Source organism: Notamacropus eugenii, chromosome 5, assembly GCF_028372415.1.
Source record: "Notamacropus eugenii isolate mMacEug1 chromosome 5, mMacEug1.pri_v2, whole genome shotgun sequence".
Taxonomy (NCBI): Eukaryota; Metazoa; Chordata; class Mammalia; order Diprotodontia; family Macropodidae; genus Notamacropus; species Notamacropus eugenii.
Window position 1 is genome coordinate 346,534,971 of NC_092876.1, and position 22,382 is coordinate 346,557,352.

General features: G+C 38.1%; 1 protein-coding gene across 1 annotated transcript in view; it reads right to left on the reverse strand.

Moving 5' to 3' along the window:
* PLA1A (phospholipase A1 member A) overlaps positions 1-22,382 on the reverse strand; it is a 49,113-nt gene extending 26,731 nt beyond the window's left edge. The window contains exons 1-5 of the mRNA XM_072613918.1: positions 22,004-22,382; positions 13,484-13,685; positions 10,292-10,469; positions 9,965-10,073; positions 7,782-7,883 (exon numbers count right to left, since the gene is read on the reverse strand). Coding sequence (XP_072470019.1) covers positions 7,782-7,883; positions 9,965-10,073; positions 10,292-10,469; positions 13,484-13,685; positions 22,004-22,097 — 685 coding nt within the window. The 5' untranslated portion in view covers positions 22,098-22,382. The remainder of the gene's footprint in view (positions 1-7,781; positions 7,884-9,964; positions 10,074-10,291; positions 10,470-13,483; positions 13,686-22,003) is intronic.

A 22,382-nucleotide genomic window follows, 5' to 3' on the forward strand; every position in this document is an offset into this window, starting at 1 on the left:
TGGGTATAAAGATACAACCTGAGGAATGTAAGTCTCTCAAAAGAATATGACAGAACCACCACAACCACCACAACAAAAACCTTAACACCATAATATAGGAAATAATAGAGGAGAGTTACCTAGAACTTCCAATCATAGAAAATGAAATATCAATTGAAAGAATCCACAGAATATTTCCAGGAAAAAAAAAACACCAAGGTTGTAAACTCCATAGTGGTTAAATTTAACAATTCAATTCAGAAACCACAAGTTCTGCAAGCCATAAGGAAAAAAGACCTTCAAATACAAAGGAAGAAAAGTGAAAGACCTTCAAATATAAAGGAAAAGAGATGTGAATTATGCAAGACTATTTTGTACTCTCCATAAAATATAGGAGGGAATAGAATAATGCCTTGTGCAGAGCAATGGAACTCAGGATTCAGCTCAGTGACCTATCCTGAAAATCTAAGCATAACCATAAATGAAAAAAAGATGGATGTTCAATAATAAAGATGTTTTGAAACATATTTCAAAAGAACACTGGAACTGAAGAGATTATTGGTTTCGGAAACACCCCAAACAAAAGGCAAGAGGAATGAATCAATATTGCAGCCAAGGACAGCGGCAACAACAAGGTAACTTCAGAGAGACCAGTAAGAAGTTCTTCTTCAATGTCCACAGAGACCAAGATGAAAGCCTAAGTCCTATGGAGGTAGTAGTGAAGACATCAACCTAAGGCTTCATGAACATAACCTACAATTTCCTATCTATTGGTGAAGCAATGTTTTGGGGGGGGGTGGGGTTGGTGGGAATACATGGGAGGGTACATGAAATGGGGAGAAGTGAGCAGAGGAACAGAGAGGAATATGTGATATTCCTCCTTCGAGTCTAGGGCTAGGAAGGTGACATTTGATGTCTCAGAAAGAGACATTACAGGGTAGTGGGAGGAGGAAGAGGGAAGGATTGAAAAGGAAGGTTTGGCAGTGGTGGCCACTGATCAGTGCTCCTATAGGTGAAGAGAGATGATCTGTGAAGGGAGATGGGGACCTTACACTGGATGTGGCCTCTGGAATATGTACTTGAAAAATCTACTTGTCCTACCTCAGGAAGAGGGAAGGTGGAATTCCTAGGGGCAACTAGCCCCAGAGTGGGAGAGTATGGACCCAGAGAGAAGACCTAAAGAAAATAGGGGGAGAAAGGAAACAAGAAAAGGGTATAGATAAAGGTGGGCTGCATAATCAGGGACATGGTTCGGGAAGGGCCCTACTATAGGAAAATGTCCTCCTTGACACCTAAAATAGCTGGCATTATTCTGGGAGTGATGTCCAACAGAAAAGGATGATATACAAGACAAACTCTACAAGGCAGCAGCAGACACTGCCTAAAAGGGAGAATCCAAAATGGTTACCTTGGAAATTTTGACTGCAGGCAGAATAAAGAGAAAAGAGAGACCAGATAATTATAGGGGTCATGAATCAGAGAATGAGGGTTAGAGCAGACAGGAGAGGATAGACAATGAAGAGAGTGAAAAAAAGCCTTTTGGAATGGGATAGAAAAAAGAAGACTGAGAGAGTTGAGAGAGAGAGGAAAGAACTAATATAATCAGATAAAATCAGGAGAGAAAACAATAATAGGAATAATAAAAAATATATAATATATATTAAATAATTTAATTAAATAATTAAATGATAAAAATAACAAGCAAAATTCCAAAGGGAAAGTGGAAATGAATGAGAAGAGGTGATCAGAGGTGAGAGAAAGAGAGCCAGTGGAAACAGAGTCACCTCAAAAAAGATTAAGGCAAAATAATGAAAGGAACATAATACAGTGTTTGCAGCAGAAAAGACAATAACGATAACCTAAAAAAACTCCAATATTAGAGACAGATGGAGGAAAATATAAATGCCTCATAACTTTACATGTGAATGGAATCTTGCTTACAAAACATACATTTTAAAAACAAAGACATACACAAAATAAAACTGAGGGAATGGGAAAAAATTTACTATGCCTCAAGCGAATTCAAAAAAGCATGTTTTACCATCATGCTCTTTGACAAAGCAAAAACAAACATTCAAAAAACAGAAAGAGATTAAATGACATTTTGCTGAATGAAACCATAGACAACAAACCAATAACAGTAATAAACTTAATATGTTTCAAATGCCTTAGCATACAAATTTATAAAGAAAACATTATCTGAGTTACAAGAAGACATAGATAATAACACAACAATGACAGGTGACTTTAATATTCCTCTCTCTGTTTTAGATAAGTCTAAAAAAAGATAAATAAAATGGAAAATATGGAACTGAAAAAATTCCTGGAGAAACTAGAATTAAAAGACATCTAACATCTTCTAGATGAGACAATAAAAGAATATATATATATATTTTAGAAATGAATAGTTTTTTTAATTGGTTCTTTTATTCCCCAAACCCTACAAAGTATAGGCATATAGGAACATTTTTTTTAATAGTACAAAAAGCATGTATCTAAAACTAAAAGTAAGCATCATATTCAATGAGGATATACTAGGACCTTTTCCAATAAATATGGAAGTGAAGCAAGCATGTCCGTTTTCCCCATTATTGTTTGATACAGTTCTAGAAATGCTAGCAACAGCAATAAAACAAGAAAGAAATTAAAGCATAAAAATAGGAAAAGAAGAAACAAAACTATCTCCATTTGCTGAGGATATCATGGTTTTCTTGGAAAATCCTAGGAAATCAGCAAAGATACTAATTGAGACAATTAATAGCTTCAGTAAAATTTTAGGCAACAAAATAAACCCTCAAAAATCAATATCATTTCTATATAATAATAACAAAACCAAAGAATAAATAATAGAAAGGAAAATCCCATTCCAAATAGCAATATAATGCATAAAATATCTGGGCATCAATTTACCAAAGCACATAAAAGACTTGTATAAATTCAATTGCAAAGTGCTCAATAAAGACAAAAAGAAAAACTTAAATAGCTGGAAGAATATTCAGCGCTTATGGCTAGGCTATGCAATATAATAAAAATGACAGCGCTACCACAGTTAATTTACCTTTTTGATGCTACACCAATCAAAATGCCAAGGTCATATTTTATAGAATTTTATTAAATAATAACAAAATTCATTTAGAAAAACAAAAGATCTAGATGATCAAGGGAAATGATGGGGGAAAAGTAGAGATGAAGGAGACTAGCACTTTCAGGCCTCAAACAATTTTTATAAAATTTCTTGTTGTTCAGTTGTGTCCCACTCTATGAGAAGATACTGGAGTAGTTTGCCATTTCTTTCTCCAGGGTATCCTTATTTTACAGATGAAAAAACTGAGGCAAATAAGGGTTAAATGACTTGCCCAGGGTGACACAGTTAATAAGTGTCTGAGGCCAGATTTGAATTGAGATTTTCCTGATTCCAGGAACAGTGCACTATCCACTATACCAGCTAACTTTCCATTTTATAAAACAGCAATCCTAAAAACCATCTGGTATTAATTAAAGAATAAAGAGACAGGTCAATTGAACTGATTAGACAAGGGAGAAAAGATCTCAGTAACCTAGTGATTGGCAAAATGTAAAGCATAAAATACTTCAGGAAAAACTCCTTATCACATAAACACTTCTAGGAATATTGGAAATCAGTTGGTCAGAAATAAGGCTTAGCTCAACACCTTACACCATATTCCACAATACATCCTAAATGGATACACAACCTTGATATTAAAGATCAGACTATTTTAAAAGCTAGAAGAGAAACAGATCAAGTACTTCCTCACAGTTGTGAGTAGGAGATACTTAGCCAAACAAGAGACAGAGGCAATTAAAAAAATAAAAGAGATAACTAATTACTTAACACTGAAAAGCTTCTGCACAGACAACCTTAATGCATCTAGGGTAAGAAGGGAAGTTGTTGAGAAGGAAAAAAATCTTGGATTAAATTTCTCTGATAAAGGTTTGGTGTCTATGACATAAACAATTAATAAATATACAGGAGACTAATAGTTATTCCCCAATAGATAAGTGGCCAAAGGATGTGAACAAAGAGTTCTTCAAAGAAAAATTTCAAAATATTCCCAATCACATGAAAGAATACTCTAAATCACTAATAGTAAGAGGAATGCGAATCAAAATAATCTGAAGTTTTCATCTCATATATGAAAACTGGCAAAAATGATCCCCAAAATGACAATAGTCAATGTGAGAAGGGTTGGCAAATAATCACTGCAACTTCTTTTTTGGTGGAGCTGTGAAATGGTGTGACCATTTGGGAAAACAATTGGAAATTATTCAAATAAAATTATTTTCAAAGTCCATACCCTTTGAACCAGAGACTCTATTACACATTGATAAGAAGAAAGTTCTTATACACACCAAAATATTTTTAGCAGCACTTTTCGAGATAGTTAAGAATTAGAAGGGGCAGCTAGGTGGCACAGTGCAGAGAGCACCAGTCAAAAAGACTCTTCTTCCTGAGTTCAAATCTGGCCTCAGACACTAGCTGTGGGACTATAAGCAAGTCACTTAACCCTGTTGGCCTAAGTTTCCTTATCTATAAAATGAACTGAAGAAGGAAATGGCAAAATCACTATATTATCTTTACCAAGAAAACCTCCAACAGTGGTCATGAGAGTTGGAAACAACTAAATAACAACAACCAAAGAATTGGAAAGGAAGTAGATGCCTGTTGACTGGGGAATGGCTGAACAAATTGTGGTACATGAGCATAATGGAATGTTACTGTGTTGTAAGCATTGATGCATATGTTAAATACAGAGAAGCATGGAGAGAGCTACATGAACTGTTGCATAATGAATTAAGCAGTCAAGAAAACAACATACACAATTGACTACCACAATGTAAATTTAAAAACAGATGCCAAAAACTCAAAAGTAAATGTACTAAAATTATAAAAATCAAGTAGGACTCAGTTGAAGAAATATGAGAAGACACACCTCCAACTCACCTCTTCATGGAAGTTCAAGGTACACAGATGTTACATATTGCATGTTTTCAGACTTTTTCCGTATAACAATTAGTTGTGCTAATTTTTTCCCTTCTCTTAAAAAAATGCTATTTGTCACATGGAATGATTCTCTGGGAGGGATATTTGGGATAATTATAATGATAAGAAACAGAAGATATGAATAAAAAAAATTTTTAAGTGTTGGAGAAAATGTTAACAATGAAGATTAAATTTTAAAATATATTGACCATACTTTTTTTTTTTTACTGGAGAGCCAGTTATTAAACCCTGGCAAGTATTTCCATGCATAGGGGAAGCAAAGAGCTTGCTGTTAAAAATCTACTTCCCTTGACTATTATTTCCTATTCCTTTTCTGAATTTCAATGAAATGTTTATGAATCAGTTGCATGCTTTCTAGTGATTCCCACTCTGAGGGACAACTAGAGTATATTTCCACACTGTCTCATTGAATCATTTACAGGTAGAAGGGACCAACTTATCTCTCACTCCCAAAATGACAGATGAGGAAACTGAGGTTCCCAGAAGTGAAATGACCCACCCAAAGTCACAAAGGTAGAGCTAACACTTGAAGTCATGTCTCCTGACTCCAAATACAGCATTTTTTCCTCTGTAGTATAATTATCATCAACAGTCCACATTTCAACATTCACATTGACAGTAGGACATGATTTGGCACTGGAAAGAACTTCATTTAGAGCTAGGAGAGATCTCAGAGATCATCCAGTCCAATCTCCTCATTGTATAGCTAAGGAAATTTGAGATTAAAGAGGAGAAATGTTTTGCCCAAAGTTAGTCCAATTTACCTTGAAATTCAATAATTCTCCATTACCAAGGAGGGTGGGGATCAGAGTCAAGAGGATGGTTTCCCTGGAGGCTAGCCTTGATGTGCTCCATGGATGCCTTCTCTACTTTTGCCCAGACAGCTGTCCTAACCCTTTGTCTAGAGAATCCTATTGTTTACTGCTCACCTAGTTAGGGACTGGAGGTTCAGGTGCTATCAAGAGATTCACTTTCACCAAACATGCATTTAGTGCCTACTACCCAGGTAAGAGTTGGGGTAACCCTAGCTCCTTGTATGTTGATGTATGAAACTGGAAATTATTTTTCTCTTCACTCCCTTATTCATCCTCCCGGAAAGGAAGGGCAAGGGGAACTTTGGAATAAAATTCCAAAAATAAAATTCTTTAAAAAAAAACTGTAAACAGCAGAGCAGAGATTCTTCTCCAATGCTCTTCTGTCTGTATTCAGAGCAGTTGAAAGAAGAGGATATAAAGGGCCCAGAATAGTGAGAGCCTTCATCTTCAGGGTAATCATCATCTTTGCTGCCCAGAACTTTGCATCCTTTGCTCTTTGGTGTGATATCCTGGCAGTGACTTCTTTCAGACACCCCAGGAAGAGATATCAGCTAATATCCAATAGAATATTAAATCCTTGAGGATAAAAACCATTATTTGTGTCTTTGTATTCTCCAATACCTTGTACATAGTAACATTTAATAAATGCTTCTTGAATTGAGTTGAGTTTTTTAAATATGGGTCTGAAAGGTGAGAGCCCTTGATGAAAAAAAAATGAGTAGTTGATAAGTCACCTGCTTACTAAATTTAGGGAAAGATGGGTTTGTCCACTTGGCAAACTAGAGGGGCAGAGGCCTGGATCAATGCCTTTATCTGTAGAATGATGGCATGGGAGCAGTTTATCTCTAAGGACCTTCCCAGTTCTAATATTCTCTGGTATTGAGTGATTTTTTGGCCAGAAGAGAAAGAAACTCAAGCTCCCATCTTTTGGGATCAGGGATGGGAATGGAAATAATGAATAATGCTCCCATATTTTGTTTCCTTCCAGTACAGTTCTATTTATTTAATGCTTAGGTAGGCAATCGTGGCTACCATAGCACTACTAGGGCAGCCAATCATTTTTTCCCAACCCCAAACCTCTGACTTCAGCTTGGAAACAAATTCCAGCGATCCAGATGGGTAGCACATGCACTCATGTACATCTTAGAGAGTTGTCCGGGGTACTCAGAGGTTAAGTGACTTTCTCAGGGTCATCTATCCAGGATTCCAAGGCCAGCCTTCACTGTAGCAAGCTGCCTCTTAGCAAGTCACTGTGGAGGATACAAATCACCGCTCTCTTCACTGGAATCAAGGCCTGAGCTCATTTTTTCAGTGAGTTTCTCAGTGACATAGGAGGCTGTTGTCTTGATGGAATTCCCCAAACCACAGAATCCATGAAGAGAGAAAACGGAATGACTTTCTAAATATGTTATGCCTGCTTTCTCTCCTTTTCCCTCCCACTTGCAAATATCAGCACAGGGTTTATGCCTGAGTCAGAAAGCAAGAATTCCAAGGAAACATTTCTAGTCTACAAATGAGAATATTCCTACCCACTGAGAGCTAAAAAGAACAGCCCTTGCTTCAGTGATTAGAGAATAAAGCTGGAAGGCCCCTTAGAGATCAGCTAGTCCAGGAGTGGGGAACCTGCGGCCTCAAAGCCATATGTGACCCTCTAGATCCTTAAGTGTGGCCCTTTGACGAAGTCCAAAATGTTCTTCAAAACTTGGACCCAGACAAAGGGTCACATATGAGGATCCAGAGGGCCACATATGACCTCAAGGTACAGGTTCCTGATCCCTGATCTAAGTCCAACCCTGTCCCTCCCTTCCATTTACCAGATGAGGAAACTGAGATTCATGGAGGTCAAATGACTTGTGCTAGGTCACAGATCTACTTAGTAGCAAAGTCACAGCCAGTGCTCAGTTCTTTTGGGTTTTCCCCCCACCATACCTGAGACCAGAAGAAGGAAAGGGTCCACGACTTACTGTCTGTATCTGTGTGAATGGCTTCCACAAATAAAGCATCCCCAGGATCCAGTCGTTCTTCAAGGCTGGCCTTGGTATATTCTGGACCTGCAGGATCCAGGCCTACAAATGCAAGCACTGATTTCAGAAACACCTTTCCCTGCCACAAGTGGAAGGCTATCTGGAAACTGATTGTTGTAGCCTCTAGAGCTATGCATGTTGAGTCTAAGAAATTGAATTTTACTTTCTTGAGGAATGTAGAGTCTTCTGATGAAGACTCAGTGATAATAGCTGAGAGGATAACTGGAACTAGGCTGGGAAAATTGAGAAGATTTAAAGGGGACAAATAGTACTGTCTTAGAGATGCTTCCTTCCCTTTTCATCCCACCCTTCAGAAATGTCCTATTAGATCACACCCCAAGAAAGCTCATTGAAAAAGAATTAATTATTGTTTGGGAGAGAACAGGTTTAGAATTAAACTTATTTCAGATACTTCCCTTATTAAAATTAATTTGGGGCTCTTGTTGCTTCCTCTTTTTCTGGATCTATAAAATTAGAATGACTTAACCTACCACTGAATAAGAATAATGCCACATTTTATGTAATCCTTTAAGGTTTACAAAGCATTTTTCTTGCAATAGCCCTGGAATATAGAGTGCCAATCACTACTCTCTCCATTTTATAGATAAACTAAAATTCAGAGAGAGTGTAGCCAAGCTCGCTAGTAAGAGCCAGAGCCAAGGACTCAACCTCAGATCTTCTGAATACAAGTCCAGTTCTCTTTCCAATAGAGTTAAAGGATTTAGAGCTAAAAGGGCCAAAGGCAAAGAGATAACTTAGTCTAACGCCATTATTTTATTAAAAAGTAAACTGAGGCCTAGAGAGGTTAAGGAACTTGACTATAAAATGTAAGAACTTTGAGGGCAAGAACTAGGTCATTTTTTTTAAGCTTTGTATCCCCAGTGGTGCCTTGCACATTTTGCTGTTGTCAAGCTGTTGGTCAGTCATGTCTGACTCTCCCCGATTCCATTTGGAGTTCTCTTGACAAAGACATTGGAGTGATTTGCCACCTCCTTCTCCAGCTCAGTTTATAGATGAGGAAATTGAGGCAAACAGGGTTAAGTGACTTGCCTAGGATCATACAGCTGGGAAGAGTCTGAGTCCAGATTTGAACTCAGGAAGATGAGTCTTTCTACTTTCAAGCCCAGTGCTCTATCACTGGGCCACCTAGGTGCCTTTCCTTGCACCTAGAAGGCATTTAATAAATATCTGCACAATTAGATGACCCAGGTTTACATAGGTCACATATTTCAGAACCCTGATTCTAATGCAGGTTCTCTGACTCCAGATCCTGAGCTCTTCCTATGACATGCTCAGACCATAAAGATTAATGAAAATATACCAATAAGGATGTTTGGTATAGTGGGAAGGACACTGACTCTGGAATCAAAGACATTGGTGAGTTTAAGGCCCACTTCTACCACTTACTATGTGTATGGTCTTAAGCAGGTCAGTAAAAATCCCCAGGACTTAGTTTTTTCAGATGTAAGATGAATCTTAGACTGATGGCCTCTGAGGTTTCCTCCAGCTCTAGATTGGTGATCCTGACAATAATTGCAGCTTTTCATATAATAATCATATATATCTCCTATATAAGTGTGTATATATATATTTATATGTATATAATATAAATATAGGTAGACATATACATGCTGTATGTGTATTTTTTTCTACCAGAACTATTATCAGTGGGGGAACCTCCCAATGAAAAATTCCTCTACCCATATGGATCAACACCTTCTCTGCAACACAAAATCTTACAAAGTTGCCTGAGACACCAAGGGGTCAGATAATTTGCCCAGGGTTACCAGGTCTTCCACCCTCCAGTGCCAGCCATCTAATCTACCAAGCCATATTGGTTTATGTTGTTATATAATACAATACATTGTTCTAAAAGGAATTATTAGTTTAAAATTAGCAACATGCTATTATAATCTCTTCTCCTTACCTCAGTCATATTCAGGGCTGTTATGTCCTGTCAGTCAGGCAACAAGTATTTATTAAACACCTACTATGTGTCAGGCTCTGTGCTAAGCACTGGAGATACAAAGAAAGGTAAAAGACAGTTCCTGTTCGCAAGGGGCTCACAGTTTAATGGGACTATTCCTAAACATCAAGTGAATGAAACCAAGATAGAATATTACCTGTTATCCTTCCCAGCTGGCCTTTAAAGAAATATCCTACCATTCCCCCAACATGTGCTCCAAGGCTGACCCCAATGATGTGGATGGATGACTCTGATACACCAAGCACCTGAAATGGGATATCTAGAATGAGTTGGCCAAGTCAGTTCGGGCCTCACCAACTGAACACAGATTGCAAGTACTTCTTCAACTAGTCCATACCTTGGAGATCAAACATTTCAGTCAAACACTAGAAAGGCTTTATCATCTGAAGTGTTAACACCCCCAATCCCTGCCTTATGCACCACCACCTCACCCTATACACAAGCATTCCTGTTTGTGTCTTACCAGTAGATTGCTGATGAATTGGGAGATTTCCAGACCAAGTTTTATCACATTGTCCACAGCTGAGTAATAAACACCCGTGGATCCATAAACCCAGTCTACTGCAATCACATTCACATCTGCCACACGCAGAAAAGTGTGGATGAATTTATCAATCCATGATGGCTTGGTTCCCAATGCCCTATGGGAGGTGGTAAAAAGAAATAAAAGAAGCACCTTCCTTCCAAGCTAGGACCCATTACAAACTGAGGAAGAGAACCCAGATAAAGGAAGGGTAGATTAGCATAAAGGACAGCAATGCTAAATGAGATTTGAACTCATGAAGATGAATCTTCTGGACTCCAGACTCAATACTCTATCCACTGTTTCACCTAGCTGTCTTCATACAGGTGACACTCAGTGAGAATGCCAGGTCAATGAATTTGTATTCTACTACTAAGAAATATTCTAATTTCTCTTATCATCCCTCGTCTGAGTCCAGGCCCCATACCCTATCTAGGTGGTGCAGTGGATAGAGCACAGGCCATGGAGTCTAGAAGACCTGAGTTCAAATTCAGCCTCAGGTACTTAATAATTGTTTGACCCCAGGCAAGCCACTTAACCCTGTTTGTCTCAGTTTTCTCATTTGTAAAATGAGCTGGAAAAAGAAATAGCAAACCAGTATCTTTGCTAAGAAAACCCTAAATTGGGTTATGAAGTCAGACACAACTGAAACGAGTAACAGCCAAAATCCCTCATCTAGCAAAGAAGTCCTTTTCAGTCTCCAGTCTCCCTTTCCTTTATACATTATTCCCCTTCACACACTCTGCTGCCCAGCCCAACTGGCTTTCTTGCTGTTCACACAAAGTACACTCCCTCCAACCTTTGTGCTAACTGTTCCCCACACCCTCCTCCCTTCCACTTAGAGTTCTTTAGCTCATTTCCACACTCAACTCAAGAACTACCTTTGATATGAAGCCTTCCCTGATCTCCCAAGCTGCTAGTGCCTTGATCAAACGAGAAATTTGTAAAATGCATGGCATAGTGTCTGGCACATAGTAGGCACACAATAAATGCTTCTTGCCTTCCCCGTTCCCCTCCCCCAATATTTTGTATATATCTCTATCTGTGCACGTAAACTTTGTGAATAGAATGTAAAATTCCTTGAGAGCAGAGACTGTTTCATTTTTGTCTTTGTATGCCTAGCACTATGACTGGCACATACTAGGTACTAGTAAGTACCTACTTTGTTGATCAACTATCTAAAAACTTTACAGAAAAAACACTGATGGCAAATTACAATTGGAAAAGAATTTTTATACGTATCATATTACTCAATCCTGACAATATTTCTATAGATTAGGTGGGACAAAAATTATTATTCCCTATCTTACAGATGAGAAAATGAGGCCCAGAGATACAAACTCAGAGCAAGGTTGTACTAGAGTCAGCTCTTACCAGCTTTAAGCAATTTATTAACTTTTCATTGTGAGCATTAAGCTTTGGAAATTGGAAAATGCTACAAATCAGGGCATGATTTATTGTCTTGTTGATTGCCTAAACCTAAGGAAGTGATGGAGAAAATGTTAACAATGCAAATTAAACTTAAAAATGCGTCATGTGATTTTGGGGGGAGAAGCAGTTAAACACCAGCACATCCCTGCCTCAGAAGCCATCTCATCCAGCCAGAACCTGGTTGGGATTCCTGAGGCATGTTTCTTCTTATATTGAACCTAAATCTACATCTCTGGCATTGTACCCATTGTTCTTAGTTCTGCCCTCTGGGGCCATTTGAATCCTTCTTTCACAGGACAATCCTTCAGATACTTGAAGATAGCTATCATGTCTTCTAAGACTTTTATTCTCCAGGCTCAGCAGCTCCAGGTCCTTCCATCAGTCACCTTGAAGCTCGTACACATCATCTTCAGGACATTTCCAAGACTGGTTAAGGGACTTCCTCAGTGTGACCTAGCTAGTAAATAAAAGAGCTAGAACTGACTTCAAGACCTTCTGCATAGCTCAGGAGAACGACTGAGCTTGGAGCCAGGAGAACTAGTTCTGTTTCTGCCATTATACCGCTATGTAACTAGGGTTGGTCACTTTAGCATCTTTATCTGTAAAACGAGGCAATTCGATTAGATGATTTTCCCAGTCACTTCAAACTCCAGTTATCAAGGATTATCTAAGCTGATTATCTAAGTTCTAATCAGGGGTATGCTGCAGACAGTTCAAACTGAGGTAATTATTAAATTTTCCATGAAAGCATTTACACGTCAGGAATAATTCTAAAAAGTATGTGTTCATATATTTTCTCTTGGAGAGACTGGTTATAGAACATTTACCAACATATCCCTGTATTGGTCCATAAACACTGCTTGAGTTTAGCAAGAATGCAGTGAAAGGGGCTAAAGTTAATTAGTTAATTAATTATGATGTGAGCTAATAGTAATAATAATTTTAATATTACAACTGGCATTTCTATAGATCTTTAACACCCCTGTTTCTGGTCCAGTGCTTTTTCCACTATGCTGTAGCAGCATCAAAGGGGATCCTATAATGAGAAAGAGATTCACAGGACAAGCAATTATCAGAGAGCCTATCGAAACCTGGGATCAGGAAAGGCTGTCTACATAAGATAGGTTTTTAACTGAGCCTTGAAGTAAGTCAAGAAAGCTAAGAGGTGACAATGAGGAGGGAAAGGAAGTATAGCATAAGAAGACTGGGAGGAAGGAAAGGACTGGATTGTGAAGGGCTTTAAAAGTCAAACAAAAGGGTTTATATTTGATCCTGGAGTTAATAGGGAGCCACTGAAGTTTATTGAGTTTGGACGGGAGGGAGGTGATGATGGTATCATAGTTATATCTGAAAAATTACTTTGGAAAATTACTTTGACAGATGATTGGATAGAAGGGATCTTTGAAATTATCTAATACATCACCCCCATTTTATAGGTGAGGAAACTGAGGTCCAGAAAGGTTGTGTTATATGTAACTTCAGGAATTGGTAATATTATCTGGATGCGTGTATATATATAAAACACTGTTAAAATCTTGACTCTCTGAACAAGTGGTCAGCCAATCCATTCCCTCTTCTCTCTACCCTTCTCCTGTCGTACTTTCAAGGTACCACTGAGCAAAATACTACTTATTATCAAGTAACAATGTGGGTCTAAGTGTGGGCTCTACAGGGAGCTCCTACTGACCTCTTTGTTTTTACCTGAATCCATGGATAATTAACTTGGTTTCCAGAGAGGTGTTGAATCCAAAATTCTGAAGGTCATTACTGTCTCTTACCAGCTTCCCACAGTTAGGATGCAAAGGAGTGAAAAGAAGGAATTGGACATTAAGGTTGGTGCCCCGTAGAAAATTGGCATTCTGAAAGTCAGAGCATTTCTGGTGTACGAGCGGAAGCTCATGACCTATGGAAGAAAATCAAGAAATTAAAAACTATTTATTCACACTTTAGGAGACAAAGAAAAGAATAAAGGATTATGTGTTTGAGATTTATATTCTCTTTTTAAATTTGTAAATATAATGAATTTGACAAGTATCAACTGACATTTCTCTGTGCAAAAAGACATATGAAGTATAGTCTTTTAAAAGTATAAAATAAATTCAACATATTAATTCTAAAGGTATCCTATGTATCTGTGTCTCCCTCTGAACTTCCTTCCATTCTCTCTGTGCCTTATTTTTTAAAAAACTTTTTTGCCATTTTTTTCTTAACTTTTCCTTTTTTGGGGGGGGAGGCATCACTATCACTTCTCCCTTCTGCCCTCAAAAAAGTCTTCCCTTATAACAAAGGAGTATAGTCAAACAAAATAATCCACCATGTGCATCTCATTCTGCTCTGCTGGGAAGCATGTCTCATCATCAATCAACAGGAATCATAGTCAATCATTTCATTGATCAGAGTTATTAAGTCTTTCAAACTTATTCTACTTGACAAAGATGTGGTCATTGAATAAATTATTCCTTTGGTTCTGCTTGCTTCACTTTGCATCAGTTTATACAAGTTATCTTATGTTTCTCTGAATCCTTTCCTTTTGCCATTTCTTACAGCACAATAAAATTTCATTAATTCATATACTTCATATATATATTATATGTCATATAATTCATATTATATGATAGAATACAATTATATATTATATATCATATAATTCATAATATATATTCCTATAATTCATATAATTCATTCAGCCATCTCCTTAGGTGACAAGAGCACACTTTGTTGCCACTTCTTTTCTACTGCAAAAAAAATGCTGCTATGAACACTTTTTTACATATGGGTCCACTTCTTTCTTTCATCTCTTTGGGTTATTGGCTTAGTTGTCTTATTACTGTGTCAAAGGTCATGATTTAATGATTTGTAAAGGATAGTTCCAAATTGCTTTTCAGAATGATTGGATTAATTCATGGCTCCACCATCAGTGTATCAGTGTCCTCTTCCTCCCATATCCCTTCTATCAGCTGCCATTTTCCTTTTTTAAAAGTCATTTTAGCAACCTGATGGGTATGAGGTGGAACTTTAGAATTGTTCTAATTTGTATTTCTAGTATTATAATTATTATTATCTATTATTAGTATGAAGGGTCATCAATATAGACCACAGGATCTTAGAACTGGAAGCGACCTTAAAAGTTAGCTAGTCCAAACCTCTTATTTTACAGATGAAAAAGCTAAGGCCCAGAGATTAAGTGATTTCCTCAAGATCACACAGTTCTTTAACAGAACTGGAGTTTAAACTGACATACTCTGTTCCTAATCCAACATTTATTTCATTGTACCCCAATGCCTCATTAAAATATATGTGATATATGCTAACCACAAGCCAATTAACAAATATTTACTAAGTACCTATTACGTGCCAGCTAGCTGGCTTAAGTAGATAGAGTTCCACATCTGCTTCCTGAATTAAATCAGGCCTCAGACACTAGTTGTTTGACCCTGGGCAAGTCAATTAACTGTGTTTTCCTCAGTTTCTTCATTTGTAAAATGACCTGGAGAAGGAAATGGCAAACCACTCCAGTATCTTTGCCAAGAAAACCCCAAATGGGATCATGAAGAGTTGTACATGACACGATTGAACAGCAACAAAATTATCTGCCAGACACCATGATAAATACAGGGGACAAGTTAAATACTCCCTGCTCCAGAGGAGCTTACATTCAATAGAAGGGACAACATATGATTATTTGGGGGGACATCTAGTTCAATCCCTTTATTTTATAGATGATAAGCCTACGCCTAGAGAAGTTAAGAGTTAAGAAGCTTGACCATGGTCACATAAAGAGTAAGGAATTCAACCAAGATTCAAACCCATATGCATTGAATACAAATCCAATGTCCTTCCCATTCCTACATATACATATATGGATAAAAAAAATATGCAAAATGAATATAAGATTATTACGGGATCTAGGGCACTCAGCTAGCTACAAGGATCAGGAAAGATTTCATGCAGAAACAAAAATCTCACATGCATCAGGATGTTCACAGCTTGTAGTAACAAAAAACTGGAAACAAAGTAGGTGCCTATCAGCTGAGGAATGTCTTTTTAAAAATTTATTTTATTTTCAGTTCTGAATTCTATCCCTCTTACCTCCTCTTTCCTCCACATTGAAAAAGCAAGAACAAAACTTATTACAAATTGTAAAGTTAATGAGATTTACATATCTCCCCTGCCCATTAATAGGCCTCAGGTAGAGCCTAGTAAGAGAAACTTGATTAGGAGAGGCTTGTTTTGGAGGAAGGCTCACACCTTTTGTGAATTTCTAATGAGGCATTGGGTCACATGAGTTGTGAAGCCCGCCAACTCTAAGAAAGGTGAGGTTTTACTTTGGGGCTTATTCTTTGGAAGAGGGTTCATGTGCCAGATGAGACTCTGGGTAGCAATTAAGGATCCCCCAGTCTTTGCAAACCCAGATGTGGTGCTTCTCTCTCTGGTAACTATGTATGTATGCAATGGTCAGACAGTTGGATCTGTCTGTTGATCTGTGATGTATGTGTTGCTTATGGTCAGACAGAAGACCTGCCTGTTGGTCTTTATTTTTCTGCTTGTATTTTCTCTGTTGGAATATACGATTAAAGAAGATTATTGACCCCGTGAAAATTTCTTTCCTTTTAGAAAAGTAGATCTAAGAACCTGTGCTAGCAGGCCATCCTGCATATGTCGGGGAGCTTGCTGCTACACAAACATATACAGTTAAACAAAGGGCAGCTAGGTGGTATAGTGGGTAAAGCACCTGGCCTGGAGTTGATTAGACCTCATCTTCCTGAGTTCAATCTAGCCTCAGTTATCTACTAGCTCTGTGACCCAGGGCAACACACTCTTATTTGCCTCAGTTTCCTCATCTGTAAAATGAACTGGAGAAGCAAATGGCAAACCACTCCAGTATCTCTGCCAAGAAAACCCCAAATAGGGTCATGAAGAGTTGGATAAGATTGAAAATGACTGAACAGTAACAACTATCTAAAGGGCATGATGATGGATAAGAGGCCACATATGATAGGCTTTTCAAGTAGGCCAAATTCCTCATCTGATTAGTGACAAAGAGCTAACTATAAATCAGATATGTAAAAGCTAGAAACATACCTTGGTCTACTTCAAAAGTTAGAAATGAAAAATGGTTAGGTGGTTCCTTGTGCTTTTTAACTCCTGTTTATTATTTGCATACTGAAAGCTGCGTAATAATTTGTTTTGTGCAACCATTAAGTAGTTGGTGTAAAGTAGATTCGACTCCCTCCCCCTCCCCAACACACACATATGTCATACTGTCTTGTATGGGCTGTAATTGTTCTTTTGTCCCAAAGACTTTTTGTCCAATATTTTTTAATTACATGAATTCTTAGTTTCTTAATGCAAAACACCACGAGGTAATTCTTTTCTGAGAACATCTGCTCCTCTCTTTAAGAAGTCTATAGCATACTTCCACGTATATCCTTCCTATAGGACCTGATTTTGCACAACACACAGACACACACATGCACTCACATATACATGCATGAACATACATGCATGCTCACACATGCACACACACACCAGTTGTTATGTATTTCTCTACAGTGAAAACACTTCTACACGTACAGCAAAGCAATTTCTGTCGTCATGCTAACCCGAATACTAAATAAATCATTAACACCTGCTTTTTTTTAAAGAAAGTAAAACCAGTGAAGCTTTCAGAGAACCGAAAATGAAGTGCCCCTCCCTCCTGCTGGGACAAAATATGATCGACATTGTCATATCATACCCATACCCATACCCATATCAGGGTATTTAATGTCTGTGCTCAGATTTTTTCTTTGTCCCAAGGGAGGACTCTGTATGTTGGAGGTGGGAAAAAGAGTTGTGTTCTCCAGAAATGACTGCGATATAAAGACAAAATACGTCAATCACTCATATTTTTTTAAAAAAAAGTCATTGAAAGTGTTCCTAACTTCTCATCTCCAACAGCAGTTTGTTTAGGGGCACAAGGACCAAGAATCATTAAGTACAAAGGTGTGATGGAGCTAGCTGAACCAGCTTTTTAGCTGATTGTTAAATTTTCAGTGTGAGCATTTATGCTTTGGAAATTGGTAAATGCTACAAATATTGTTGATTTCTAGACTTAAAAAGTAATGAAGAAATTGTTATTGGAGAGATTAAATATTTAAAGCATGTTGAACATACTTTTTTTTGGAGAGTCAATTGTTAAACATTTACCAGCATATCCCTGATGGATCCAATAGATTCTTATAGAGACAAAATTGCTGATAGCCCCTGGCACACACGATAAATCAAGCCCTGATATCCAGGAGAATAAAATGGTCATCAAGCAAAAACTGCAGGGGTCAACAAGGGTGAGAATTGAGAAATGAACTTCAGTTTTCAGAGAGAAAAGATCACTGGTAACTTTTGACAAATTGGTTTCCGTAGAGTATTAGGGGTTGAGAAGAGATGAGAAGTGAGTGGGTGGTGAGAAAGAAGAGGTAACAAGGGTAGCCAATACTTTCTTGGAGTCTGGCATAGAAAGGTTGGAGAGCCACAAGAATGAAGGCTTGTTTATTTGCTATTAAGAATAAGAAGGTGGTTTAATGATTGACAAGCATTTATGGTGTCTACTGATGGACATACAAAACCCAAAATCAAACAGTCTTTACCCTAGGAGGATACACAACAATCACGTATACAAGTGTATCTACAAAATAAACTCCAGGTAATTTAAGGGGGTCTAGGGTACTAAATGGATCTGAGGGAATGCAAAAAGGCTTCATTCATACAGAAGGTGGCACTTGAGATGAGCTTTGAGAGAAACAAGGAATTTTAAGCAGTGGGGTGAGGAGAGAGCGAGCATTCTTGGAATAATTTACAGTCAGCGGAAAGATAAAGATAAGAAATAGCATGTTCTCTAATTCATTGTTGGTGGAGCTGCGAGCGCATCCAACCATTCTGGAGAGCAATTTGGAACTATGCCCAAAGGGCTACAAAAATGTGCATACCCTTTGACCCAGCAATATCACTACTAGGACTATATCCCCAAGAGATCATAAAAATGGGAAAGGGTCCCACATGTACAAAAATATTTATAGCAGCACTCTATGTAGTTGCCAAAAACTGGAAGTCAAGGGGATGTCCAACAATTGGGGAATGGCTGAATAAATTATGGTATATGAATGTAATGGAGTACTATTGTGCCATAAGAAATGATGAACAAGAAGACTTCAGAGAGGCCTGGAAGGACTTATATGACCTGATGCTGAGTGAAAGGAGCAGAACCAGGAGAACTTTATGCACAGCAACAACCACAGTGTGTGAGAGTTTTTTCTGGTAGACTTAGATTTTTGTAATAACACAAGAACTTCTTACCAAAAAAATCCCAATGGAGGATCTCAAGGCAAAATGCCTGCCACACTCAGAGAGAGAAATATGGAAGTCACTCACATATTGTAGCAGATCATGTTTGTGTATGTGTATGTGTTTGTGTATCATGTTCTGATTTGTTATATGATTTCTTTCATTTATCTTAGTCTGACTACATAGCATGACTATAGTGAAAATATACTCAATAGGAAAGTATATGTAGAATCTATACAGAATTGTATGCAGTCGTGGGGAGGGAGGGGGGTAGTGGGGAGTAGGTGGGGAGGGATAAAATCGCAATTGTATGTCAGTGATTGTTAAACATTACAAAATTAAAAAAAAGAGAGAAAAAAAAATAGCAAAATTAAAAAAAAAAAGAAATAGCGTGCTCTGTGTGAAAAACAGGAAGAAGGGCAAATTGGCAGAACTGGAGGGTACAAAAAGGGGGCTGAGGCATGATAAAACTGGAAAGGTTACGTGGAGACCAGGTTGTAATATCAACAGAGAAGGTAATATTTTATCCTAGAGGTAACAGAAGAACCATTGAACTTACTGAGTAAAGGAGTGACATGGTCAGATCTGGGCTTTAGGAAAATCACTTTGGTAGCTATGGCAGAGGCTGCAGAGTGGTGAGAGACTTGATCCACAGAGACGAAGTAGGAGGCTATTACAACAGCTGCAAATCGTAGTCCTGGTACCCTCTCCCCTCCCTTTGCTGCTTACAGTCTCTGTGACCTTGGGTAAGTCACTTAACTCTGAGTGTCAGTCTGCCTATTTATAAAATGAAAATAGAAATATCTATGCTACCTTCCTGACAGGTTTGTTGTGAAACTCAAATGAGACAATGAATATAGAACAACATGTATGTATGTATTGCTTTCTAACTGAATATATATGTGTATATAATTGCATACAGTTCTATGTAACTATATATGGTTACATTTATATACACAGTTATAGTTAAAGTTTTATATGTATGAGTACGGAGAGAAAGTTATCTCTTCCAAACCCCTCATCTTACAAATGAGGAAACTGAGACCTGGGGAGAATAAATGACTTGCCCAAAGTCACACAGTAAAGGGCGGAGAGAAGATTTTTTTAGAGACAATCTGAGTTAAGTGACTTGTCCAGGGTCATACGGCTTGAGGCCAGATTTGAACTCAGGTCCTCCTGACGCCTGACTCCAGGGCTAATTCTATGATGACACACAGTATAATTATCCTCTCATTGGTCTAACTCTCTCATTTTATAGATGAAAGAACTGAGGTCCAGAGAGCTGGAGACCTCCTTGAGGTTCCCACAGGTAGTATGTGGCAGAACTTAGATCCGAACCCAGGTCCTGCAAAGGACCTCTCATGCAAGAACAAAATAAAACATTTACAGAGTGACAAGCCATGAAATTCAAATTAATACTCAAATGCATAATGAATACTTTAGTGTTGATAAGATCCTAAATAACTGAATAAATGATGAGCTGGGGTCAATCATGGAAGGCTTCCTGGAAGAAAAAGACATAGGTAACATAGACTGGCAAAGAGAGGCAAGCAGAGATTCCAGGAATAAGTAGAAGCACATTCAAAAGTATGGAAGTGAGAACAAATAAGTGGAAAAAATGAAAGAGTACGTTAACACAGTTAGAGCAGAGGATCTGAATGGACTTTCTCCACAGGGCAGGAAGTTTGTGTTCCGGCAACTTGGGGGCAGGGAAGGAACTTAAACACCAGGCTGAGGAATTTCAGTTGACTAGATGAAGGTAGCAACGTGGCAGTTTTTTTAAAGGTGGAAGATTGATGCAAGCGATGTTTGTGGGAAATTGTTCTAACAACTCTGTGTGATCGGGAGGGAGAAAGAGAGTGAGGAGAGACATAGAAACAGAGGAGTCAGAGAGAAGAAAGAGACAGAAACAAAGGAGAAAGACAGAGATGGGGGAGAGAGACAGAGAAAGGGAAGAGAGGCAGAGAGAGAGGAAGAAGAGAGAAAGAGAGACAGATATAGACAGAGTGTTCAGAGCCTGATATAGAGACCAGAGGTGATCATGGATGGGATCTGGAGAGTGACAGAATGAATGGAAAGGAAGGGATGACTCTAAGAGAGAGCAGTGTGGTACAATGGTAGCCAGTGTGGTACGATGAAAAGAGTTCTGGATCTGGAGTCGGAGGAACTGGGTTAAAACTAGGGCCATGCTATTTATTACATTTGTGATCTTAAGACAAATCACTTAACTTCTCTGGGCCTCAGTTCCTTCATCTGTAAAATAAGGGGATCAGACTAAACAGGATCTGTAGTCCCTTCCAGCTCTAGATCTAGGATCCTGTCATCCCAAGCAGATTGAATAAAATTTCGTGTGAAGCCAAGAGTTTAGTCCAGATGTCCTCCTTAGTCCCTTCCAATGTTAGTCTGTGAATCTGAGTAATATTTTAAAAATGAGTCAGACCCTCTGGGGGAAGTTAGTGTTTCTAGAATGAGAAAGTGCCATCTTTACTGTCACTCACGTGATTTTCAGACTTAAAAAAAAAATCAGGCTGACTAGGGGGAAAAGACTTTTCAGGGACATCCCAGAGTTAATACCACATTAATATAATATTAAGAGCCAAAGTCATTGCTTGACAAAACTTACCAAGAGGTATCTGATCCTTTTCATTTTTGTTAAAATATTACCCAGCCTTCCTTCTCTGGGAAGATGAGGGGCCATGTACGTAGAATATTACCTCACATGTAGCCGCTTTCGTTAAACTATTGTTTCTTCTTTCCTTTTTAATCTTTGTTAAAAGGGATAGAGCTCAGTGGGGTGGGGAGAAGGATAAGATATGTTTGGAAATGAATCTGACGTATTAACAACAGATATCAAGAATAATAAGATTTTTAAAAAACCAACAACAAACCAAAACGCCTTACCTGAACCCTTAGAAGAGAGTAAGATCATTATCCCCAAGAAACAGAGGCATCTTTTGAGACTGCTGGCCATTGTGCAGCAGGTCTCCTTGGGCATGGAGATGAAGTGAACTCCTGCTTAGTGGAAGAGCCAAATAAGCCAAACCCTGACAGGCACGAATATTTGCTTTTGCTACCCTAATCATTAACTGGCCTTATGACCCCAAAAAAAGAAAAATGTAGCAATCAACTCAGTCCATGTTTGTTCAATGGCCAAAGTTTTTGTTTTCTCCCCATTGGAAATAAATGTGCTGGATGCTTTCTGTTTTGTTTTGTTTTGTTTTAAACAAGAGGATATTTAGACATATTCTCCTTCCTCTCTGAATCAACTATTTTCAGGAAA